The sequence below is a fragment of the Ceratina calcarata genome, unplaced genomic scaffold (genome assembly GCF_001652005.2).
Source record: "Ceratina calcarata isolate Rehan_Ccalc_2016 unplaced genomic scaffold, ASM165200v1 scaffold517.2, whole genome shotgun sequence".
Lineage (NCBI taxonomy): Eukaryota > Metazoa > Arthropoda > Insecta > Hymenoptera > Apidae > Ceratina > Ceratina calcarata.
In genome coordinates, this window is record NW_017176301.1 from 610829 (window position 1) to 636411 (window position 25583).

General features: G+C 45.3%; 1 protein-coding gene across 6 annotated transcripts; it reads left to right on the forward strand.

The window, feature by feature from the left end:
• LOC108628386 (Matrix metalloproteinase 1) lies at positions 1-25467 on the forward strand. 6 transcript variants are annotated; one of them, XM_026816438.1, is made up of 11 exons: positions 9995-11805; positions 11962-12144; positions 12250-12373; positions 15424-15528; positions 17986-18137; positions 18657-18959; positions 19107-19290; positions 19400-19536; positions 19679-19999; positions 20226-20454; positions 23792-25467. In XM_026816438.1, exons 3-11 carry the CDS (start codon positions 12283-12285, stop codon positions 23938-23940), a joined length of 1671 nt encoding a protein of 556 aa, XP_026672239.1. In that variant the 5' UTR covers positions 9995-11805; positions 11962-12144; positions 12250-12282; the 3' UTR covers positions 23941-25467. The 6 variants fall into 6 exon arrangements, with proteins under 6 accessions (XP_017885755.1, XP_017885754.1, XP_017885757.1 ...); XM_018030266.2 differs by lacking the exons at positions 9995-11805; positions 11962-12144 and adding an exon at positions 1-1027 and having other exon boundaries at positions 23300-23884; XM_018030265.2 differs by lacking the exons at positions 9995-11805; positions 11962-12144 and adding an exon at positions 2-1027.
• Positions 25468-25583: the final 116 nt, after the last annotated feature.

Here is a 25583-nt window from a genome sequence, read left to right on the forward strand (position 1 = left end):
AAAGTCAGTGGCAGACTGATTGTAATTCAGAGTGGCGGTAGACTCCGGTACCAGTTCCCCGTACGGCCGCGTCCTTTCTCTCCGTGCCTCTTCTCTTTTTCGTTCACCTTCGTTCGTTCGTTCTTCCGTGGGGTACCCCGGCGACAGTCCGAGTTTAGTTGGTCGCGTATCTCTTCTCGTCGTCGTCGTCCTGCCAGTCCTCCGGTAGAATCGAGTCGAGTCGAGTCGAGTCGGAGATAAGTCGGTATCGTCGGCGCGACGAGTATCTCAAAAAGAGGAAACGCTTCTGTTCCAAGTTGCGTGCCTCTACGGGAAATCTGCGGGGAAATCTGCGGGGAAATCTGCGGGAAAATCTCGCATACGGAAGAGGGAACACGAACCGTGCTAGCAGGAAAAGTAAACCACTACCGACGACGACGACGGCGACGACGGTGGAACTAACGTTGGGTAAAACACGAGATCGATAGTGTCGTGGCAACGAGGTTTCAGACTGACCCTGCTGGCGAGTCGAAGCTAGCCCTGGAACAGTTCGATCGGGGCACGGTTTTTCCGCCACTGAAAGAATTCGGTTTCCCGAAGCTCCTCGACACAGCGGAGAACCTCAGCGGAGCCGGACGACCCAAGGGGAAGCACGGTAGTTCGAAGAAAGTTTGCCGGGGCTCGAATGATCGAGAGGACACGTGGATCACGCGTCGCGTCATCCTGCGATCTACGACTGGCGATCTGAGGCGAACGTGTGTGTGCAGTCAGTGTCTCGGCCGGTCGGGGGTGAAGAGACAGTCAGGCCTTGTGAGAAACGGATTCGCGGTGAACGCGTCCGACGAAGGTCCCAACGAAGGAGACACAGGATTCACCATCCGATTTTGACCGTTGTCGACGGAAGACGAAAATCATGGCCAGACGTAACGATACGGTCTCACGACGATGGGGACGACGCGCAAGAAGCATCCTGGTGGCGATACTGTTGGTCGTTTCGTGCGCCAGCTCCGAGGAAGAGGCGCCTGTCATATCGCAAACCGCGGCTATGGTAAGTGAACTGATTGAGCGGGTTCGCCTCGCCAAACAAATGTACCTCTAAATCCCAACGTACTACGTTCTACTTTGGTAATACTGAAAACGCGAGCTGGTAGGTGAAGATCGTACGGGTGATCGGCTCGGTTTAACGCTCGCGCGAACCAGCTAACCGAATTGGAACGAATATGACGAAAATCGCGTCGCGCAATTGTTCGTTTCTCGGTTGTCAATCGTGTCGTCATATAAACACGGTTTTTACGCTCCTTCCTGGAAAACGAACCGCTTAGTACGTACGCAACAAGTTCCAATCGAATCGGAGACGGCGCATAGAAAAATAGCCGCACAGCGAATCTCGACTTTGATCGTACGAGTACTCACGGGAAAATTGATTCGCGCGAGATCTATCGTCGACTGGTATACCGCCGCCGCGAGTATGTGTCATACTCGAATGAGTAACAGTCGCGTAAACGTGTACACGTTTTACTTGAAAAATGTTTCTTTTTTTTTTTTCTGCCGAAGCGAATAACATTCCAATGGAAGTTTTATCTCGACGACGCTGATACACACAGATTAAGATCGCCAACGTCAGATTATATCTAGCCGGATCGTCATTCGTTCTCTTTTCGTATCAACAACAAGTTCTTCGACGACGACTATACTTTGTACTTTGTTTCACTTGGGTATGTGACGATCTGCCCGTTGAAATCATGAAATATACATACATATACTAGATGAGCGGTTGGCTCAGGAAGGAATGTTGAATGGAACGGGAAGAATGGATCGACAGTTTTGTCTATCCAAGGTACTTATCGGCATAGGTATGCAGTTAAATGAAAAGAAAAAACTGAGAGACCGGTTTCGCTGCGTAATGACATAAGGCCGAACAATGTGACGTCACTTGGCTACACACGACGACAAAGTTCAGCTACGCGCGCGCGATGATTCGTTCCCGACCTTCGCGATTCGTTTCAACAGTTGCGAGCAGGTACGAAGCCAAAACTACGAACAAGGAATTGGAAACTCTTTCCGCGATTGACCACTGCGTGCGTACCACGATCGACGATAAATTCGTAATAAATGGCAAAAACCGCAGTGCCTATGGGCCTGTACCAAAGACGGTACCGAGAACGCCTGGCCGATACGACCGAAAAGTTCTGATACGACTATAAACCGTTGTTTCCACTTCGTTTTGACGATAGCCAATTCTCTAATAGAATCAACTTGACACGAGTTAAAATGTCAAAATGCTAATATTGACCGTTTAATTTTTCAACAAAATTTCCCAAGAACGCGAACCATACAGCTTGAAGATACGAGATAAGATAATCATATTCTGCGAACGTATAATTTAGATCGCTTCCTCTACCAGCAGCAGTAGCTCACAATCAGGCTCGTAATTTCGAAAATGCTTTTTTCCATTTCTACCAGATATCGTACACATCGCAGTGTAACGTGGAAAGAGTCGTTTAAATATTTATTGATCAGAGCGTATCGTGTGTGGCGAGAATTAAAAATTCCTGATACGATTTAAAACATCAACGGCGCACGTTCTTCTGTAAAATTCTTAATACTCGGACTTGTAATTCTAATCAAATGAAATTGACCACATACACACACAGCGGGGACGAGCCTTGGCCGAATGACGGTCATTGAAATTGCGTTCATACTCGCCGCTTAGGCAATCTCGGAACACACGATAACGACGTAATTATCTGTGCAGGTAAATACAAAACGCGAGCAGTTTTATCTCCAAGGTTCGCGATGCGTGAAAAACCTAACCGATTTCACACCCTCAATCACGTTTCATCGACTCTTTGTTCGAGATTAAAAGGTGCCCATTGTAGCCAACACGCCTGGCGGCAAAGAATCTCTTGTTCTACTCGACCCAAAAAAAGGGCGTTAAAATCTCTAATAGTGTCGACAGAAGACAGACGTCGTTCTAAACCGATCTACATGCATCCAATAATAATTTCTATAATTTATTCGTCGCTCGGTCAAGAACACTCGAATCATTTTATCGCGTGACAGGTGTTTTCACGTTCGTTCTATAGAACGAAAAAAAAGACAAGTAGAAAAGTAGCTCGGAACATCGAGCTCACCGCCGGTTGTACTAAAAATTCCAGTTAGGCAGAGCGTCGCTCGCGTATTGGAATCTAGGCTGATAAATAATGTCCGTTGCAAGTAGTGAGAGTCGAGGAACGTGGGCAGTAGAATCGTACTCGTTCGAATCAGACGTACTGCTGTTGCTCACTGCAGCTTCCATTGTAAGTAGCTGTGTCGCGTGCACACGAATTAATTGTTTACTTGGAGAATAGAATCTGCACGTTGTTTCGTTCCGGTTACCGTTATCATATGACAGATGAAATTCGTTATTCGACGACAACGACGACGACGACGACAACGACGACGCCGACGACAGACGAGGCATTTCGTGAGTCGAATTATCTTCAACCGAGAGTTAACATAGTAGACACGTTACCGCACACGTTCGGACGTTTCAGCAAGATAAGCATGATCGATCACCCAGGAAGGAAATCTTCCCGATCATCGCTAATTTATTCAATAATTATTATGGGTCTGTAAGTACGAGACGGTCCAACCCGCCGCGGTATACATCACTCGTAATTGACACGAATTTAGGTGTCCCGGGCATTGTGCCAAGTCAAACAAGAAACGGGGGGCGGCTGTGTTTACCAGCCACCATTTTCGCGAGGACGACGTGCTACGACGTGTTGCATTGGTAGTGTGGAACATTTTCGAGACAATCGACATCTCAAAAAGCGTAGTACTCGCGCAATCTGTCGCGCGTTATTATTTGAAAGAAGAAGCGATCGTTGGACGATGAGACGCGAAACCAAGATCAAAATTGATTCGATACCTGGCAAGGTGCCAAGTCATTCTCATGGGACTGACTCTCTCGCCTCTCTTTCTCTCGCTTTGGGACATGGCTGTGGCGACGGCAGGATCATACTAGGAAATGGTAAATAATGTATGTGCCTCGACACGGAAATACACACGGCTGAGGATCGCGAATGTTGGCCTTCGTCGTTGCTGATCCACAGTCGGAACACGAACCGTCCGTCATCGGAATATTAACGATCGACACCCAATAGATATTCTGATCGTCGCTCGATCCGCGGCGTTCGTTCGCTCCTTTACCCCTTTCATATCGCTGCTGTTCCGTTCCGCCTAGTGTCTGCTGGTTGACACTCGCCCCGAGTATCATCAGATTTAATCTGGTCGACCAACGACGATCGAATTAGCCCGACGCCTGTTAAACATATTCGCTGCTACAAATTCTGAATCCGAAATGTTCGTTCGTGCGAGCCGAGTCACACACAGGTGGTTGCGGAGTCTATTTCTTCAACGTTCATTTCGGCAACGTGTCAACGTGTGTGCACTCCACTGATTGTCAACGAAAACAAGTGAACCGCTTGCCGCAGTTCTTGTTCTTTTCGTTTTGCTCAATGTTGCAAGTCGCCCGCCTGAAAGTGCCTTCGCGCGTCCGTTAATAGATAGACGACGCCAGTACGCGAGGATAGCAACGCTATTGGCAACGGCTTATTATAATTACTAATTGCGCGCGTTTGATCATTACTCGACGGCGACGACGACGACGACGACGACAACGACGACGCGTGCCTCGAACGACAAACTGGACGAAGAACCGTAATCGTTGCACAAATCTGTCTCGCGCGCGCGAGGGAACATCTACTATGAATAAATTGAGACCACAACGGGGAATCTTGGTACAATAGAAAATCGATTTTTAAACGTGCGAGTAACGGTCGATCGGTCGATGAATAATAGTTAATAAATATCGTTAATAATAAGTCGAGACGTTGTCAACTAACTGCACGAGTTACGAACTCGTGACTAACACGACCGTCAGTTTTCCCAACTGTCTCGTTTCTAGAAGTACCGTTGAACTTGAAGCGAAAGTTCACGCGATACTCCTGTATGTGGATGGTGAACTTGAAATATCGCGTATCGCTGCTCTCGGGAGAAGCGAGAAACGTGTCACGAGGAGCAAGACGGTGGAAAATCTCGTACTTGGCGATACGCATCTCTCTAGAACGTATCGATTCGTCCGTTCCAATTTCTCGTAGATCGTGGGCGATCGTATGAAATTGCTCCGGTTAGGGCCATCCGGTAGAACGAAGGCGTGATTCGAAGGCGAGAAACGCAACGCGACAGTTGCGGTCGCGCGTCTTTTTCGTTATTTCGCGACAATGAGGAATCGTGTAATCGCGTGTCGCTTGATAAAACGTGAGCGAAAATATAGTTATTGTTAAGAACGTACGATTCGTAATTGCTTTCGCAATGCGACTCAAGTCGATCCCTCAGGAACAAAGATGTTGATTAGCAATCGAACAACCGTATTAAACACGATGTTATTCATCTCCCCGACAAGGATTATTTAATTATCCTATCGAACAATCCTGTCGAACAGAGATTTCCCCGTGATTTACATAACGAATCCGTATTTCGCATCACGCACAGACCGAACGGCACTAACGACTACCCATTAGAAGATCCCATTATTATTTAAATGATCACACTGTCTGCTTCCTCACGTCGCCTCGAGACTCCAGAAAGGTGAATCGCGCAAGTAGCCCGTTTAATTCCAACGTAGAACAAAGGAAACGATTCCGTAAACGCGTTCTCCATTAGTAAGAGTCGAATCGAAAACACATAATCATCTCGATATCATCATCATTATCATCATGTAACATTCTGCGCTCTATCTCGAATGATGTCATCATATCAGTCATCGGTATACTTTCTTGATAACCGATATTTGCATTCGCGAGTCAAACGAGAAATCTTGTTGGCGACGACCGCGAATCGCGACTCATTTCGTACGAGGTCGTATAGTAGTAGGCTGACAATGTACAAGAGGAGAAGAAGAGAGACGAGATATGCTTTTCCGTATTGGCTTCTGTATTGGTGATCGCGTTGTTCACACTGTTTCACAATGACCGATCGTTAATAGTACAGATTCAATTGTTGCATAAAACTGAAACGTAACATCATAGTGTCGTCTCTCATCTCGTTCCTTAGTAACTGTATCGTTCAATAATAATAATTGATAACATGCTCTCTGGTACTGGAGAGAGAGTGATTAAAATTCGGGGCAGCCAAACGTGGAGACGTGGAATGTAGTAATAAAGATAGAAGGAACAGCGAAGACTGTTCCTCCTGCCTACAACCGGACGGCGGGGACCGGCTCTAAATTCGGAGACAGATTACGCGCATTTTTATTGCGACGACGACACTGAATCCTAATAAGAAAAGTCGATCGAAACGTCCTCGTGAAATCACGGTGATTAACTGCTACAGGAAACCGCTACGCGATACATTTTAATTCCGCGACAGCTAACGAATTAAGAAAACGAACGCGGCGTTCCCGCGGGGTTATTCGGAAATCTGCGGTTATCTCGACGGTATTCCATGAACAGGTGCACGCAAGATTTTAAATTGGCCTCTTATCTGACTCCGTCGCACGACTAGGTCGAGTAAGGTCAGTTAGGGTCAAGCACCTGCTGAATATGCGCCACCTTCGATGATAATAATAATAATAATAATAATTAATCGAAACCCCATAGTATAGTTTCTTCCAAAGACACGTTTGTCTGTTGCATAGAGCTTAAAGCAAAAGTATTCCTTGGTCATTGTTAAGAGATGGACTATCTTTATCTGTGCTGTGTTTAGTCGTGACGCGTTTAATTCTGACGACGATGAGAGTGTTGAACAAGACTGCGCTATGATCGCGTCGAGTGTCAAAGAAGGAAGAACATTTGGTACAAAGGTAATCGCGAGAGTAGTAACGCGAAAATATATTGTTCGGTGATACAAAGCTCGTAGACGATCGGAGGATCTGGGTGGTTTCGTATTCAACGTACGAACGAACGAACGAACGAACGAACGAACGAACGAACGAACGACCGGCAGGAGATGCGAAGGCGTTGAATACTGATGCAGTTTGCGTCGACAAAGACCTCTTCAAGGTCGGGGTCGCTACTCGATACTACTCTTGTGTGCACACACCTCCTCGTCCGCCGTTCTCGAGTAACAGATCTATCATGCACCATCGTGCACCATCGTGCACCATCGTTGTTGCACCGTTAAGCGATGTTATTCTCGAGGAAGGACTCCAGGAGAAGATGACGTCGTCCGCAAGGACATGCCCATTCATTTACCTCGTTCTTCTCGATAATCACTATAATAATAGAAAACGGAAATCGACGATATTTGTGCAAGATGGAGGTAAGCGAGGAAAAGGATGGTTGAAAATGTTCTTCGACTGCAACAACTTAAACGTAACATTTGTTTAGTCGCGACTTCCTCGCATAATCGATACTGAGCGACACAGTTTTCTAAATACTGGATAATAACCGGTCCCCGAGCACTTGAATTTTCAGATTATCGATCGCGCAGCGTACCGAAATCGAAAGAAACCTTTCTCTCGTTACTCGCTCATCGAACAATGCAGCAGATGCATGACCAACTGATTTTGACCACGCAGCACGAAACACAGAGCGGATCCAAACGCGTTCCACGTCTACTAAACGTGTAATAAATCTCAGCGAGTTCAAGATAAACCGTCGCGACTATACTAGAACAACGGTGGCGCGAGATTTCATAAAACCGTGCATCATACCTTATGCATCCGGCGCGGCGACGACGACGGCGGCGGCGGCGGCGGCGGCGGCGGCCCTTAAAGCCGTGAGTCACGCTTCACGCTCGCACGAAATCGTGCCGGGGACGAGGAACAATCGTAGCCTCACGTATCGTCCATTTGCTACAGCCGTGACTTAACTCAATTAGAACGAAATGATCACGACTCTCTGACGTGGGACGTGGAATCAGCTGGATGTCATAGCAATATACAATACAGTTGGTCATATGAAATGGCCAATAAACGAAGGGGTTCGTTAAACCCGGGCTTTACGCTTCGTTCGACTGATACAATTCTTTCAAACTTGTGCTTCTTATCAGCGATAACAGATAGAGATAACGTTCCGCACGGTTAGACAAACGTGGCCGTATCAAGAGGAGACAATTTCACTGCTCCGTATTCCCTCGATTATGGAGATTGCGCCACGCGAAACAAAATTGTGCGAGCAGCAGTGGGGTTCAGATCGCGCTCGACGGATCTTCTTGTACTTGATATTAGAATTTCGAAGATCTATCCCGGAAGAAGAGGAAGACAACGAATCAAACAAACTGTTGACGAAGAACAATGGGAACCACTACTAACAAAGACAGACTGCGCACATCGTCGATACAGTCGTTTCGTAAGATACCCCATAAAAATATGCAACCGTGTAATTTGATTTGAGATTTTACATTCTAAACGAAAACAGGCGAATTGAAAATAATGAATAAAAAAAAAAGACAACGAGGCATGGCATTGCAATTGGAAATCGGTTTTAATCTTATCTTACTGAGTCATTTTACGGTCTCGATCGGAAGATTAAACTGAATGATCTTATAAATGTGCACGGTGTGCAAACGTAATAGTAGTCATCAGGCCTGGGCAAGGTCTACCCGTCATTGTGAGGAACATAGTTCAGTTTCGTGATTTCGACCGAGCGATGCTTAAAAGTCACGCTTTTTCATGATTAAGAAGCGGCAATTTGCATTTCCACGTTTGGCCTTTCGGTGGTGGTGGTGGTGGTGGTGGCGGCAGCGGTGTCTCGCGTCTATCTCTTAATCCGAAAGGTCGCTGGTTGATGCATCGGTCGACCCAGTTACCTAGCAGTTCACCCAAACCAACTGCCAACAGGAACCACCATTAAATTTATCAACCGTAACCTACGCAGGAATTCCGTTCAGAAATCGATCTATCCGCCCTATCCTGCAACAAATTTCGTGAACGCGTGTCGGACACGGAGATCGATTCAAACCGAGTTTGGAACCACCACCACCGCCGCCACCGCATCCACAGCCGCGTACGTACTTGTCGCCGTAGCCCCTTCGCCCCGTCCCGAGTCCGTGTTACGTAGACGCACGTACACAACGATCCTGTTAAATGGCAGAGAGACAGATGGCGGAACAGAGAGATAGGAAATAGTTACGAAACAGAAAACAGTGATCATTACGCGGCGGCGGCGGCGGCGGCGGCGGCGGCGACGGCTTCGTCGTCGTGTCCACAGTTTGGAAACACGAAATCCGTGTTAGTTCGAAATCGGGTCATGGGGAAATGGGACATGCGTCAGACGCCGCCGCCGCCGTCGACCGAACTCGACCGATCAAAGTGTCAACTTTTCAACAGGTGAACGCGATACGGTCACGACTTCTTATCGATCCAGCTTTACACAACCGCGTCGTGTCGCCCGATTCGATTAAAAAACTATATTATAACGACGATATATTTTAACGACGGCCGAATATGAACCGGTGTTACGGAGACGCGCGATACGTCTGAACGCATGATCTCAAATAATTCGCTGAAGCTGAGACGAGAACCATGAGAATGATTCGAAAATCGATTTCTCGGACGAAAGAATTGTCCCGAGCATCGACAATTAACAACATCGTGCTGGCCTAGCGCTTGAAACGTGTAAGCGTCGCGTGCCTTGCACGTTTCTCAAGGTACCTCCTAGTAGCAGCGTATCGTAAAACGTCTCGTGTTTCGCCGAACAACTGGCTGCAGATGATAATCGCGTCAACGGCGACGATTATCGATTCGTTAAATTACAAGGATTACGTATCAGCGAGAGAACGTTCTAGTAGCGATTACGACGCTCACAGCTCTCGCGAATTGTCAAAAGACAAATGATATTGAAGTACAGAGCAAACTGATCTGACTAAAATACAAAGATATTTTTCAAATGATTACTCTGACCGTGAAGATCGCGCGTCGCGCAACCACGTCCTTCTTTCTTCGATTTTCCATCACGTGTACACACGCTCGCACGTGACACGTAATTATCGTACAAGACAGAGACGACGACGACGACGACGACGACGACGACGGTGTTTTTTGTTCATTCGTTAATCTACCATCTTTCTAAGACTTAATTCGACGTCTGTCGTCGTTGGAGATGCCAAAGATAAGTTCTGACAGCCACTTTTAATTACACAAGCGATTAATTTCAAGCGACAATACAAATACGCTACGGAGAACACAGTCGATCGTAACGCATAATAATAGTCGCCATGTTCATCCGTATGTCTCTGAAACAAATACAATGTTTTCTTTTTCAACGTCGTCTCGTACGTAAAATCCAAGTCGACCGTCGAAGAATCGTGATGATTTGAGCGAGTCAGAGGCTGTTAGCGATTAAACACACCCACGATTGGTCACGTTGCCTCGAAGAATTCGTTCGTCATAAGACAAAGGGAAACACAGCTAAGCGCTATGAGAGTGGTGGTGGTAACGAAGAATTTCTCAAGTCGAACGACCAGAAGAACGTGCTAATTTATTTGACGAATCCAACTAATACTCTGTTACTGACGAGGCTGATTCACTAGTTCGCTGTTTCACCGTAGTAGTAAGCATTCGGAAATCGGAAAATAGATCAGATTCCAACTGAATCTAAACACGTTAGTACCGGTAGGAACATTAACTAGATCACGCGCTTATCTCATCTCCACGCGACGGTAAGACTCGTCGTCGTTCGTCACGTCACATATATTCCTGCATTTTTTTCGGAACGGATTTCACTCGACTTCGAGTGACGATCAAAATTTAAGAGAAATATAAATAAATGAATAAGGTGACGCGAATGATTCGGAAGCGTAGTTCCCTGACTACGCGTCCGAGTCCGTACGCGGGCGTTGAGAGGGAGTGGCCCATTCACTATTCACTATTCACTATTCACGCGTGACGCACGCGCGAGTACGCGCGCTCCGGTTGCCTTCATTCAGAAAATTCTGTACCCGGTTAATACCCGGAAATTGCGCGGTGGTGGGTAACACGGGACGTTGGGAGAATTGCTGCAAGACGCGGAAGCTCGACGAGAGGACTGACGATCGGAATTAACACTCGACGATGGAACCGAGGATGTGGAAGAATTTACCATGGTCGCGAGTCTCCTTAATTACGATCGAAAAATACGGTCGTTCTAACTAAACCTAACCTAAACTCTACCTAAACTAGGCACTAATAACGAGGCTCTCGTACCGGAAAAAATAGCGCGGCGGGCTTTATTTTGCGTTGTACGATGAATCAGCGTCATTCATTCAAGGCTCGATCCTCTGCGGAACGCGAAATCCTCCACGAAGCGAGAATGCAACTAAATCGTGGATCGATTATTATCCAAATCCGAGTACCTATCGCTTTTATCTGCGCGCGAATCGTGAATCACGGCATAACTTTGTGCTCACGGCGACGAGGTTACGATCACGTTTTAAAGCTTGTTTCACGATTTAGTGACGGGTCGTTAGACCGGGGGACGTTATGATACTTGGTACGATTTCGCTGATCGTAACCATTAAATTTCATCCCTTACGGAAACGTTTGCAACTAACTACACACGATGTAGATAAAACTAAGGTAATTCATGCACGCGTAGATACATGAGCGAGTACATAAACTTCGAAATCGATGCGCCCAAGTTCTAATAAAAAAGTGCTCTACATTCTCGTCAAGTGGCAACGTGTAAACTAATTTTATCTCTCGACGTGCTCTCGTCAACGACTCGTTTGTTGCGAGAAAAAATAAGCAGCAAGATCGTCGTAAGAGACTTGTCAAATAACAAATCTTGCACAACATGTTCCTCTGTTTCGTTGAAAATTTTCTGTGATTCAGCTCGAAACGAAGAAGGAAAACGGAAGCAAGTACGTATCGCGTTTTATTCGCCGTTATTAATAATAAATTCGGCCTGTAATCGCGCGGCCGCGGTTAAATAACTGTATCATATCGGGCGGGATACTTACGATCATCGCGCACACGCGTATCAATCCACTCGGACATCATCTGTCTTATTCACACAGCTCGTCAACGTGCAAAATCTAACCGGTTTCACTGGAATTGGAATTAAGTATACAATTGTACAAAACCAGCACGTTTCAGTACGATGAACAAGTCTAACATTGCGAAGAGACCACTACTATTGCGGCGGCGGCGACGACGACGATGCGGTGGTTGATAGAATTCGATTCGCATCCGAATTCAACGTAACGCTGTCTCTTACTGTTTCTATTCTCGGTCGACTGTGGTCGTCAATGAGAATATTGGCCATCGAAAATTAACCATAATTTGTCTGGTTGTCTGTTTCACAGAATTACTTGTCTCAATTCGGCTACTTACAACCAATGAATCCGACGAGTGGTGGTATCATATCTCAAGACGCGCTGTCCAAAGCCGTTGCAGAATTTCAAGCGTTTGCCGGATTAAACATAACTGGTAAGTAGTGTCCGCTATATACGAGATCAGAAACGGTGGTAAAACCATAACAGAACGTTAACGAAAAAACGATAATTTAGCGAGATAATTAATCAGAGATCGCGACCAGCGACGAGAATGAGACACCGGAAGGTTAAACGAGGCTCGCGAAACTCGCTCGGTGCCTCCATCATCAATCAACTTTTATTTACGTCCTTGCGATCGCTCGGCCGTACTTTACATTCGTTGACCGTAATTGAGTTTAATAGTTGTCGTGGGTGCATGATTCATACCATGCCCCGATAGATCCGTTCGCTTTCGACTTTGCCGCGCGTTTTCCCGTCTTCCGTCCGATTCACGAAACCAAAGAATAGGCTTACGGCCATGTCGTAACACTCGTACAGGTCCAAATATAACATTTCGTTAGAACGTCGTAAATTAGTCTACGTACGCTAGGTATTGTAACTCGTGATACGTGTATTTGCGTACCGCGGAGACATTTACATTACACACAGGGAGAGACTGTAAAACAAAGAGAGCGAAAAGGAATTTTTAAAGCAAAACGTCCCGGGGGCAACAATCGTGGTGTGCATTTCTACGAATCGCGTCTCGATCCGTTCTCTTTTAGCAGCAACAACGTAAGTACAAAAAGGTACAACGGCCCCGTACGCGGTCGTTCGACCGGCTCCAAGTGAAGAGCGGATTTTTAGCATTTATAAACCTTGAGAAACCGGACCCGGTTCGGTCCCGACCGGCCGTCGTCGTATCGTAAGCACTCGCGCGATTCCGCGGATAAATATGAATGAAAAATGAAGAGAAAGTAGAGACGATCGAGAACGTCGTGCTTCTCGGCGATGAGAGAGAAAGAGAGGGATCCACGTAACGTCATGTCCACAAACGAATCTGAACGAATTAGAAGGTGAAGGTTCGAGCCTTCACGAAACGGAAAAAGCAAAGAATGCGCGATGCACAAGGAAACCGAGTTATTACTTCCGTTTCGGTGAAAAGTCGCGAGTCTGACGCGTAAGTGAACGTGAGAAAATTGTACCGATGAGGTACGCGTTATCGTCGGAAAACGGCTGATAGAGCAGCCGACAGTCGATTCGTGGCGACGATAGAACTGACAATCGAGATCGAGCGTTAAATGTTGCGAGCGTGTTCCGCGTAGTTCGGACAATTTGATTTCCAAGGTAAATTGGAGGACATAACACCGGAAACGTTTCATATTGAAAAATAACGAGAGACGGTAACTCGCTACCGCCCCCTCCCCCGATTTACGATGATGACGATGACGATGCCGCGGGTGAGTCAGAGTTCGGTGAAATGCGGCAGATTCATCAATGGCGTTGAAACAGCGTGACTCATATGATAGTGACTACCACTACAACTTCGTCATGCGACGTCTTTCGATTGTACACACGCACACGTACACACGTTCACGATTCGAAATCAATTAGCAGTAATCGCGCGCGGATAAAATTAGAATCGCGAGATCATTCTTAAGTACAGTGCGACATCGAATCTGTTTAAACGCGTTGCGCGTTACGATCGAAGAAATTTTTCAGTCTTCTCTTCTCTTGTAACAAACAAGTTTTCTAACGGAGAAGTTGCCTAACGGAGAACCGTGTTAGATAATGGAATCTTTAACCAGAACGGATAAAAATTACCGAATTCATTGGATAAGTTACGAAATCGAGGTAAAAGTCACGTCGCATTCCACGGAGAGAGGATTTCACTTTTGTTCTGTTGCTCCGGCTTCAGATTCACACAAAAAGAAACGTTGCACGGAGCAACAGGAGCAACAAAAACAAAAAAGAAATGTCTATACGTAAGGGACAAAGCCGTCGAATAAATTAATCACGAACAAATTAAACTGTAACTGAATATTGGCGGTCGCAGTAAATTGAGACGTGGATACGTAACACGGAGATACGAAAAAAGGTGAAGAGGCGGGTTGCGGACAGATGCTGCAACAACGAAATTATTCAACGGAAGAAAATTCGCGTGAAATCGATTTAAACTAAGAAGAAAAGAGAAAACTTGCAGGTACATTTTATTCGGTTTAAGTAAGTCGAACCGGTTGTAAAGCCGATCGTTTACATTTCCAGTTGATTTTAATGGCTAAATAATACACTTTCTGCAACAAAATTTTGCTCTTCCGAAGGATGTACGTATGTATGTATGTATATATGTATGTATGTAGTGCGGAATGCGTTGAATCTCCGTAGTGTATTCAAATCGATCCGGATGATCGTTCCGTTAAAATAGCACACGATTTCCACAGGAGTATTAATAAACGCGGTTAGAACAAGTTCCAGTCGCGTGATCAGCTGAAACACGGTACGGCGGCGGTGCGCGGGTAGCAGAGGCTCGTTTGCACGTGACACGGCACGGCACTAAAGCTAATCGCACACTTGCTCGACCACCGAGACCAAGCTCTTTTCACCACCCGAACCGAGCCGAAACAGATGAAACACATGCTCCATGAAACAGCGACCGAAACGCGACGATGAATAAGATTGACCACGACGTCTTTTGTCTTCGACGATTAATCGACTTGTCTCGACGCCGATTATGGATTGTGTGTGTGTGGGCGCGAGTAGCCCAACGATTTCGCATGCTCCGCATATTATGCACACTCGATGCATATGCACGATACGAACAAACGTATACGTGCACAAGCGGCGGATGAGACGATCGTAAATAGGAAACAGCAAGCGTGCAACATGCATGGGGATCGATATTTGCCATCTGCCTGCGATCTGAACCTGAAACCTACATTTCAGACAGCCTTGATGGTTTTGGACGGAGGTCGAATAATGGAGACTGGATTGTTTGAGTAGAGTAGCGTCGTCGTCGGTTTCTTCGAACAGAAGCACGACGAATTATTCTGGTCTAATAAACTACTAGAACCAGAAACGAGAAGGGGTTATCGAAACGAGGCGGAAAACGATGTAATTAAGTGGCGGAGAAGCGAGAAGCGGAATATTATTGATTTCAGGGAGATATCATCTAATAAGATGAATTTCAAGATCGATCATTACTCCTTGTCTCTTTTCTTTTGTCTTCAGGTGACTTTGACGAAGAAACGTTCAAGCTAATGGCATTGCCAAGGTGCGGTGTCAAAGACAAAGTGGGCCCTGGCTTTGGCAGGTCGAAGCGTTACGCTCTTCAAGGTAGGTTCCATTAAAAATAACGTATACTCTTTCGAATTACTGTAGCAATCACATAAGATTGCACTGAATTTTGCAATACAATACCATTCGACGTCTATGACGTAACGATGTTCGACCAACTTCTGTACTTTATGTAACTGCAATTGATGCCGCGCGCGCGACAGAAACGAGAATCGAACTAATCGTTGTCACTCATCTGATTCTATCGAAATACTTATCACTCGCGCGACCAATATTTCTCGTATTATCGACGACGATAATGTCGCTATCCGCACTAGTTCGACAATTTACCCGATCGACCGAACAATTTGGATCAGTTCTCGAAGCAGATCGATCGGTAAAATCAATTAGCATTTGACTGAAGTGAATAAGAAGATCCTATTATAATCTTCTTCGAAAGTTTGAATAATTATTGAGGCAATGAAATTTTTTGCCACGATGCCAGTCCAATGCTTAGTAGCAATCCGGTGTTACTACTTTTGACTTCCTGCCTCACGTTATAGACAATGTAAAGTCAGTCACCCTAAACAGGTCATGCTTGCTTGTACCGCAATTATTTATCGTTTGTCGGATGCTCCGAGCGCACTGTATTTTTTAAACATCGGATCGCTGTTCGAACAATGCATTTCCAAACGATCGACGACGACGACGATGACGATGACGAATGGAGGAGATACGATGTTTAATTAATTTTTTTCAGATTCATTATTATTCTATTTCCTTCTCATTTGCTGTTGACGAAACGAATTCACAAGATGTAAACAATGGAATTGGATTTGCTTCGCTTTTTTTTCTTGTTACACGATACGATCGAACAAAAGCGATTAGTACAATTTCTCTTGACGAACACCTAGTGCAGCTAGCTAGTCATTGCTCGTAATCGCCCTTTGACCACGCGTCACGTTAATTGTCTCTGATTGCAGAATTTACGCGAACCTTGCAATAATACCGTGAACCGTGACGGTCCTGTATCGTATCCGTGACGTATCTTAACCAAAACGATATCTCTGTTTCTACGAGGGCGGTGACCCCTCCCCCTCCACCGCACCGTCCATTTTTCTCAGAATATTAATCGCGTCACGTTTTCATTTCATAATTCCGCAGTCATTCCCTGCCGCTGCCGCCGCGAAATCTATGCGTGCGTGTGCGCGCGCGCGCGCGCGCGCGGGAAAAATGTAACCGTGACTTTGAACCTCGCGTTCGCGTTCCCTGCGTTGTTCGAGTCAACTTACCACCAGGGCGACCAGATCACCGATGCGTATATCCTATCGCGGAACTCCATCGCGTAACAGCCATCCTGACTGTGTGACCCAATACTAGCTAGCGATCGCGATCAAAATGGAACGAATCCGAGAACGTATCTGATCTGCAAACCCGTTTCAAGCTGCGCAGGTTGTTCATTCAGAAATACGCGATTTTTATGATGTTTATCCAGTGCCGCCGATTCGATGAGCGGGTAGAATGCGAAAGAGGATGCGCGGTAGACCTCGATGCGGTGTCTACCGTCGTTTAATAACGGAGACGATGATCGCGACCTTGGTCCGCGCGAAACCTTGCCGTTTGTCGGAGACAACTCGGAGCAACTGCACGAGGCGATGACAAGACGATCTGTTCGATAATTATCAGTTTCTTGTTTATAATTCAATTCCATTTTTAATCTAATACTGCACGAAATTCTTTCATCTCGAAACAATCGCGAAATGCATCCTGAATTTATACGCGCGAAAAAAAATAGTGCACGAATTACAAAGAAGTAAGGAATGTGCAGGCCAACGACGAGCTTTCCAAGAAATTGCTATTAAATGTGACAGAGTAAGTGCAAAGATTCAGATCAGCGGCAATGTCCGCGTGTTTAACTTTGGAGCACGTTGCTAGATATATGATTAATAGATGAATCACAGCGTACTTGTGTATCGTGTGTAATGACGATGATAGATTTGGATTACCCGGTGTAGGTATTTCCTCACTTCTCTGAGGAAATCTGTGACATCTGACATCCTACGAACGACGATTGGAAACGAACGTGCATCAGCTTAAAAAATCGATCCCTAAAGCTAAAGCATTCGAGCATTCGACACGGGATATGCGCTTACGTTCAATGATAAGACACGCGAACGACAAATTAGACGGTCGTGCAATGATTGGCACGTGCAACGATTTCCGTTACATAAACAGACGTCGCGCGGTATGCAGCCAGCAGTTGTTTGGAAAAATTAGAATGAACGAAGGTCGCGCGACAAATCTGCTGAAACATCTTTAACATAATGGCATATCCAACCTCGAGCTTTCATCGTACTTCAAATTATCTTTGGTGTACTGTGTGTAGTAACACCATACTGTATCGTTAGCCACTGTTTTCAAACCGACGATTCCGACGTGTACAGACGGACCAACAGAGATAGAGATTCGTTTTTAAGTCACCCGAGACGTGAGATACATCGTCTTATATTTTTACAGGCTCGAGGTGGCGCGTGAAGAAACTGACGTACAAGATCAGCAAGTATCCGCGAAATTTGCCGCAGCACAAAGTCGACGTCGAGTTGAACAAAGCGTTCAAAGTGTGGTCGGAATACACGGATCTCACTTTCATTCAAAAGAAGTCGGGCCAGGTGAGGCAACTAATATTTACTCAGATTCCTCGCGCGCGCACGCGATAATTGCATAGAAGGAGACGAAGAAGAAGAAGAAGCAGACGCAGAAAGAGGAAACGAAGACGATGGCGACGTTGCTCTTCGAGGAGCAAAATCCGCAGATCGAAACGCGCGCAGTTTTTTAACACAGTGAACTCTGTCACCACCGGTCTTATCATTGTTTGTTTTTTCTTTTCTCTTCTGTTCACGCGATCATCTGCGTCCTTACTCATAATGCTTAACGCGTACGTCTGTACGTAGCACTAATAAGGCAGAAGCTACAGTACTAGTTGTAAAAAATGTGAAGGTCACACCCGATTAACTGCGAGTACACTACCAGTGCCAGAAAACTTTTACCACCGTACCCAGCGCCACCCCGTCCCATAGGATGGAATAATTTTCTGTAGTAGACTCTGTCCGGCCTCGTTTCGTAATCGTAAGACGAGATCACTAAAAAAAACGAAATAGATCAGAATCGTAAACGTTCTTTCTGTGTAGGTCCATATCGAGATTAGATTCGAGAAAGGCGAACACGGAGACGGAGATCCTTTCGACGGACCTGGTGGCACTTTGGCTCACGCTTATTTCCCCGTATACGGCGGCGATGCCCATTTCGACGACGCGGAACAATGGACCATCGACAGTTTTCGTGGCACGAACCTGTTCCAAGTAGCGGCTCACGAGTTTGGCCATTCCCTCGGTTTGAGCCATAGCGACGTCAAGTCTGCCCTAATGGCACCTTTCTACCGCGGATACGAGCCCTACTTTCAGTTGGACGATGACGATATTCAGGGTATTCAGGTATCAATTATCTTAAATTTCTAGTAAGCAGTAATCGAATTTTTTAAAAAAAATTTAAGATATAAACGGGCGGGCGGACGGACGGACGGACACGGACAGATGGATGTATTGTGATTACTTGTTTTGTACTCATCAATTTTGTTCCAGTCTCTGTATGGAAAGAAATCAGTTAAGAACGATGGTGGTAGTGGTGGTGTTCCAAGCGGCGGCGGGCCAAGATACGGAACAACGACCACGTCACCGCCGAGCGAAGAGGACTCGGAACTTTGCACAGATCCGAAGATCGACACAATGTTCAATTCCGCGGAGGGTCATATATACGTATTCAAGGGTAAGTACGCGCGCGCAATATTACGGCCTAGACTACAATGCCTACCACGAATGTTTCTCATTCTCGTTTAATCGTCGATGACGATTAACTACTACTCTACTGTGTGTAGGCGATCGTTACTGGCGTTTGACCGCGGATGGTGTCGCGGTCGGCTATCCGAAGCTCATTTCGCACTCATGGAAAGGACTGCCAGGAAACATAGACGCTGCGTTCACGTACAAGAATGGAAAGACTTACTTCTTCAAGGTACGCGAGACCCATAATACTTATACATATATGTATATACACAGTCGATCGAACTTCAGCACCAGAAGCAATGACTAAAAAACAAATTTCTAACTCTGATTACCCATCCACATTATCATCCACGAACTGGTGATCGATGCAGGGCTCGAAATATTGGAGATACGTGGGCAAGAGAATGGACGGAGATTATCCGAAAGAAATCAGCGAAGGATTCACGGGAATTCCAGACAACATCGACACCGCTACCGTTTGGACCGGGAACGGGAAAATCTACTTCTACAAAGGTACAAAATTCTGGAGGTTCGACCCTGCGCAGAAGCCACCTGTGAAAAACACTTATCCCAAGTTGACCTCGAACTGGGAAGGCATTCCGAACAATCTCGACGCATCGATCGTCTATCGCGGTTACACGTATTTCTTCAAAGGAGATGCTTACTATCGATTCAACGACAGAACGTTCTCCGTAAGTGTTTTCGTCGAACAGAAAGAAAGAAGGAAAGAAATGAATCCAAATTTCTTTGTACCATCAAAATCCAACACGCGAAAGTGTGTGACCGTTGAAAGTAGTAATCGAATTTTGAGTCACATTACTACGCGCGTAACACACTTTCTGAATATGAGATTATGATGATGATGATGAAAGAACACAAACGTGCAATATCTTTAGTCGAATCGTGTCGTCTCTTCAGATGGACATCGCCGACCCAGCGTTCCCCAGGTCGACGGCCTACTGGTGGTTCGGGTGCAGATCTGCGAACAGAGGAACAATAGGTAATGTCCAATGGCTTCTCGGTGAGAATCCCGAGGAAGCATTTTCGCCGCACGACAGCATCTTGGATTCGGCGGCGGCAGTCGACGATGACTACGATTACTTGGACGATAGCAACGGGAGCGTTGGCGATATCATTTTGGACGCAGGTAAAGCTTCATTCGAGTCAAACCAGATTCTTACCTCGCCATAAAACAATTTCACAGTATCCACTACTTCGGTGTACTAGTCGTGAATAGAAAGAGCGGGGGAGAGAGACGAGGCGTCTAAAAATGTACATAATTTTTCTAATAGTGTTTTTACCGCAACATTCTTATGTTTCGTTACGTGGAATTGTTTGGCAATGATTATTATCAATTTCGAATTTGTTTCATCGTCGTTAAACAAAAAGGTGAGGATTCAGTCGAGTTTGGTGTGTCTCGAGATCACCTGGCTATTACATACTTGGGGCGAAATCGAAGAAATTTGTGTGTGAATTTGAGAATACAGTTTCGAAATACCGAATAACTTTTCATTGCCGACGAAATACGATTAGGTAGGCACGGATTGTTCCACACAAAATTCTTCGGTGAACTTGTTAACGATGCTTAAAAACGTGGTTCCCACGTTTATTTAATTTTGGGTGAGTTTCACGTGGGTGAGCTGGTGTCAGGCGGCTCGGACGTGCCGTAATCGAAACAAGAGTACGTCATCAAAGTGTAATCGAATACCATTGCATTTTTAATACGAATTTATAAGTATGATTAATATTACCACTAACAACTACGCAGCAGCAGCAACAGCAGCAGCAGCAGCAGCAGCAGCAGCAGATTCGCTTTAACACACTTGCATTTGCATCGCGTGCATTTTCATCCGCAGTCCTGAAAAAAATGGCGATGGAAGTCTATAGCCTACTACAGCAACAGCGCGAACTACTTTTCCGCGATGACCACCGCCACCACCCACGTCCCTCGTGAATGTAAATGTTTGAAAATCATCTCGGGATTTATTCGTTGTGCTTCTTCCCCAAGCAGCCCAGAGTATTTACTAGCCAGGCGCAAAATGAAGTTTTGCGTGTGATGTCCGTTAAAAAGGACTAATAAGAAAAGAAATTGCTAACATAATGCTACGTATACGGCTACGAGAATGGGAAAATAGCCGGTGACTGGTCCTATCTGTCACCGTTGTCATCGCCGCCGGAACCAGCTTGCTGAAGACAGAGTAAATATTAAGCGCGCGCGCACACGCACACACGCACACACATTAAGCTTTCCTCTTCTGTCAAGCTCTTTCTTCTTTCGAACGGGGTATTACCATTACCTCCGTCCACGCAGTCGCGTTTCGTCAACGTAAATCACTGTAGTCGTACCCTTATACGTGCTTACGGTGTCACTTGGTTTCGGTTCACTCTCGCCGTTTTCTTTAACCGTTTCTCTTCTCTAGTCCGATTCAAAAAAGACAAGTTCGACCACAAACTCTAACACTGCCCTTCGGGATGCATGATTCGCACTGTTTTGTTTTTCACCCATTATAAACTCTGTTTCTGCTCACGGCTTCTTCGTATCGACTAATATACTATTACAGCAATGTCTGAAAGCATCATCCGTAACCAAAAGACGTAAACAAGGACGCGATCGCATCGCGATTAATAATTCACATTGCTCCGATCGAACGCTTCACAAACTAGGCAAATTCAATCGATTTTATCGAACTTTGAGATCCTGGCAGACCTGTTGACGATCGACTCGCAAACCGTTGAATTCACTATCTCGTTGCCATAGTAAACGAGCAACGTTATTGCGATGAAAACTCGCGCGCGATTTTCAAAGGACGTGTCGTGGACGTTGATCGTCAAGAAGCCTTCCTATCTACTGATACATACCGTATCGGAATAAACTAAAACGCGTACGTAGTTTCGTCGAAGCACAGAGCTATCGGGGGGGAAGGCTGCTTCTCAAGCGTTGAAGTCGTAGAGACGGAGTAGAAACGTTTAAGTTTAGTTTAGACTTTAACGGCGGCAGCTACATCCTTATCTCTCTCTTTCTCTTGTTTACGCACGCACGTTTTGTTGACAACACGCATGAAAGCTGCCTTAACTTCTGTAGCATGTGCACGAAGGAATATATGTATAGTATAGTACACGTAGTATTATTAGTATGTAGTACGTCGCACGAGGATGCATTCACTGATATCGTTGCACCGCGAAATTTGCATTCATATCGCGGCGGCGCGAAGAACGTATGTATACGATGGCACGATTCGCAGCTGGGAAAAAACTCATAGCGGCGGGGGCCGTGCAAGCACGTATATCTCTATGCAAAAGTCTAAAAACAAAAAAAGGCACAGGTGCATGGTGATGAAAATCTGTATGCAGGAAATGGATAATGGTCACGTGGTTGTTTGGAACTTAACCCATCGTAGGACAGTATGTGTCTCCGATTCTAAATCCCCACGTTCTAACTGTACAAGACGAATGATGACGATGAAAACCCCTTTCGACATCCAACCCATTTAAGTATCTCTTTAATTTTCATTCAGTTGAAAATTCCTTTTCTTTGGCCACACGCGTCAACAAACGTACATACATTGTGCGAAAAATACGCACGCATGCACCCACCCACACACACACACACACACACACACACTTCCGAATGCACGTGTGTACTTTTGTTCATTGCTCTCACTTGGTACTATAATTTATTTGCACGAATATTGTACTTTTTGGTTACTGTTATCGGTCATTTTTCGTTTCACGAGGAATCATGTGGTATGTACAGGGCATGTTCTATCAGTTCTCTCAAATGGCACATGTCGACCAACGCGACAAGACAACGCGTTATTTGACGAAGCAAAAAAAAAAAAAATGTTAAAAATCGACAATCTCTCGTTTGTACGTACTTTGCTGTAATGAGTACGACTCCGTTTGGGAAGTTGCATTTCAACGGGGAATTGCGTTCTACACGCGATGTCGAGCAATCGCAGCACCATTAACCCGTAAAAAACTCACTTTTCCAGAGGACAACAATCTGCACTCCGAATCGCGTGGGTTCGGTAAAAAGTGAACGGGCGAGAATGAAAAACTCGTTCGTTCGAGGGAAGTCTCTCGTTGAGTCGTACGAAAACTCGGGTTAGAAGGCAATGGAATTAGGACAACAACAAACGTACCAAGGGGAAACGTACCAAGGTGGTGATCGTAAAGTTGTAAGCTCGGTATCGTAGTGGTGAGACACAGTGAGTACATACACGAGAGGGGCAACATACCGCGAGCAAAAACCCGGCCCGCGGACGTAAACGAATAAGTTCCAAACAACAACAACGACGACGCAGCGAAAACAGGACGACGGTACACGTTCGCGATCAGACACGTTTCGCAGCGTTTACCGTTGTCAATTTCACGCGCAAAACTGTGCTTAAACGTGCTCGATGAAGTGACCCATCCGATCAGCGACGATCTTCTTAACTCGCGTATATTCCTCCCTCCAACGATGTTTTCATGAAATTCGACAGGCGAGACGGACGAGCAGCTAGTCACGTCTTCTAACCAGGATGCGGATTCTGCGGCGGGCAGCATTTTCAAACTATCGTCATCGGTATCATGGTACCTTCCACTCAGTCTGATGACCACAATCGTCGTTAAGATTATTACCGCGACGTAGAGCAAAACGGCACCGGAATCAGCTGTCAATGAAGATCGCGTGAGACGATAGGATAGATGATCATCGATGAATGAAAGTTAAACGGGGCATTCAAACGGGCTGTTTTACCGTATGTATGTATGTGTGTGTGGGGGGGGGGGGTTGCGTGCGTGTGTGCGTGATTCGAAGTGTAACTATACGCGAGAAAAAAGAACTGTGCCAAAGCTGGTGTGTGGCAATGCGAATGATCATCGCCCACGGAGCTGTGCACGAACGAACTGTTACGCTTTGTCGTTTCAAATCTTCTTTCGCCGCCGTTGCAACAACCATTCCGGTCGAAGTATTGTACATACTGTGTTACGCGTAAAATTGTTTGAAACATTTCGCTTCACCACCGTAGTGAGTTTTGAACTCTCTTTCCCGCGCGACACGTATCACCACCACCATAAGATGCGTTCTGTTCGGCGACTTCGCATCTCGTGTAAGTCGTGTTTAATGATTGAATTCGACGACGGATCTTGCGAGATACGATGCTGCACGCTGCACGTAATGTAATATACACGAGACATGTAAAATATGTTTATACATAATGTTTTAAGTTTAATGCAATATTGTCTCATGAAACTCTCTCTGTACACTGCCTATTTATTCCTTACGTCGTTGTACGCCGTGGATCGTTACGAAACACGTTAACGACAGAGGCACTTTATTTTGCGTATTCGTATATGTATATTGGACACGATGTGAGTTTTCTGAAAAAGAAGAATGTTTCTCTCACGAAACATGATAACAACAGAAAATAAAGACCGATCAATCGGTCTGTGTTGACTGTCAACTGATTTCGAGTATTACACGCGACGCACTGTCGGTCTATCGAATCGAAATCATAGGTTTTAGAAGTGATCGACAGATCGAGTGCGATCTTACAGAACGCGGAATCTGTAGAGTACTCACTACGTTATCGCGACTGTAAACGATAAAAAGTATTCATCTTCCGGACACAAGTGCCTTGAAATATCTTCGAAATATATGATAGTAAAATTATTTGTCTTTCTAATCTGTACGGACAAAACAACTTTATTCTCATTTCTCCATTTCTAGTATTTCACATTATACAGTATTTAGAGCTGTAATATCATTTGATAACATCAGTTGTGCGTGTTAATTCGTATCTAATATAAACCTGTCAATCGACGAATTGATTAATGATACGTACGTATGTATATGTGAAAGAAGTAAGTTTTATTACCTTGCAAATAATTATACATTGTTCGTATCATACTTGGAAACCAAAATTACATTAAACATAAAAGATAATGTATGGTGCCAGATCCAGATACAGCAAGTGTATGTAACACTGACACGAGACGACATTACTGTATGTTTCTTTACACTCTGAGTATAATACTATATCGTAGTTTTATCCTAAATAAATTTGCGAGTACTTAAGAATTAGTTAGCGTGTAAGGTCAGAAGGATGAAGCACAAAAAAGCCCTGTACAGTTTTCTAATAATTGTTAATAATAAATTGTTTTTTCAAAAAGAAAATATGACACGAAAGTTTTATGATTTCTTATGAACATTCCGAATCTAGACGTAGATGTAAGATATATCGTACGCTCTTTCTAAGTCATATGGCTGAGAAGTATAGTGTAAGAGAAGAT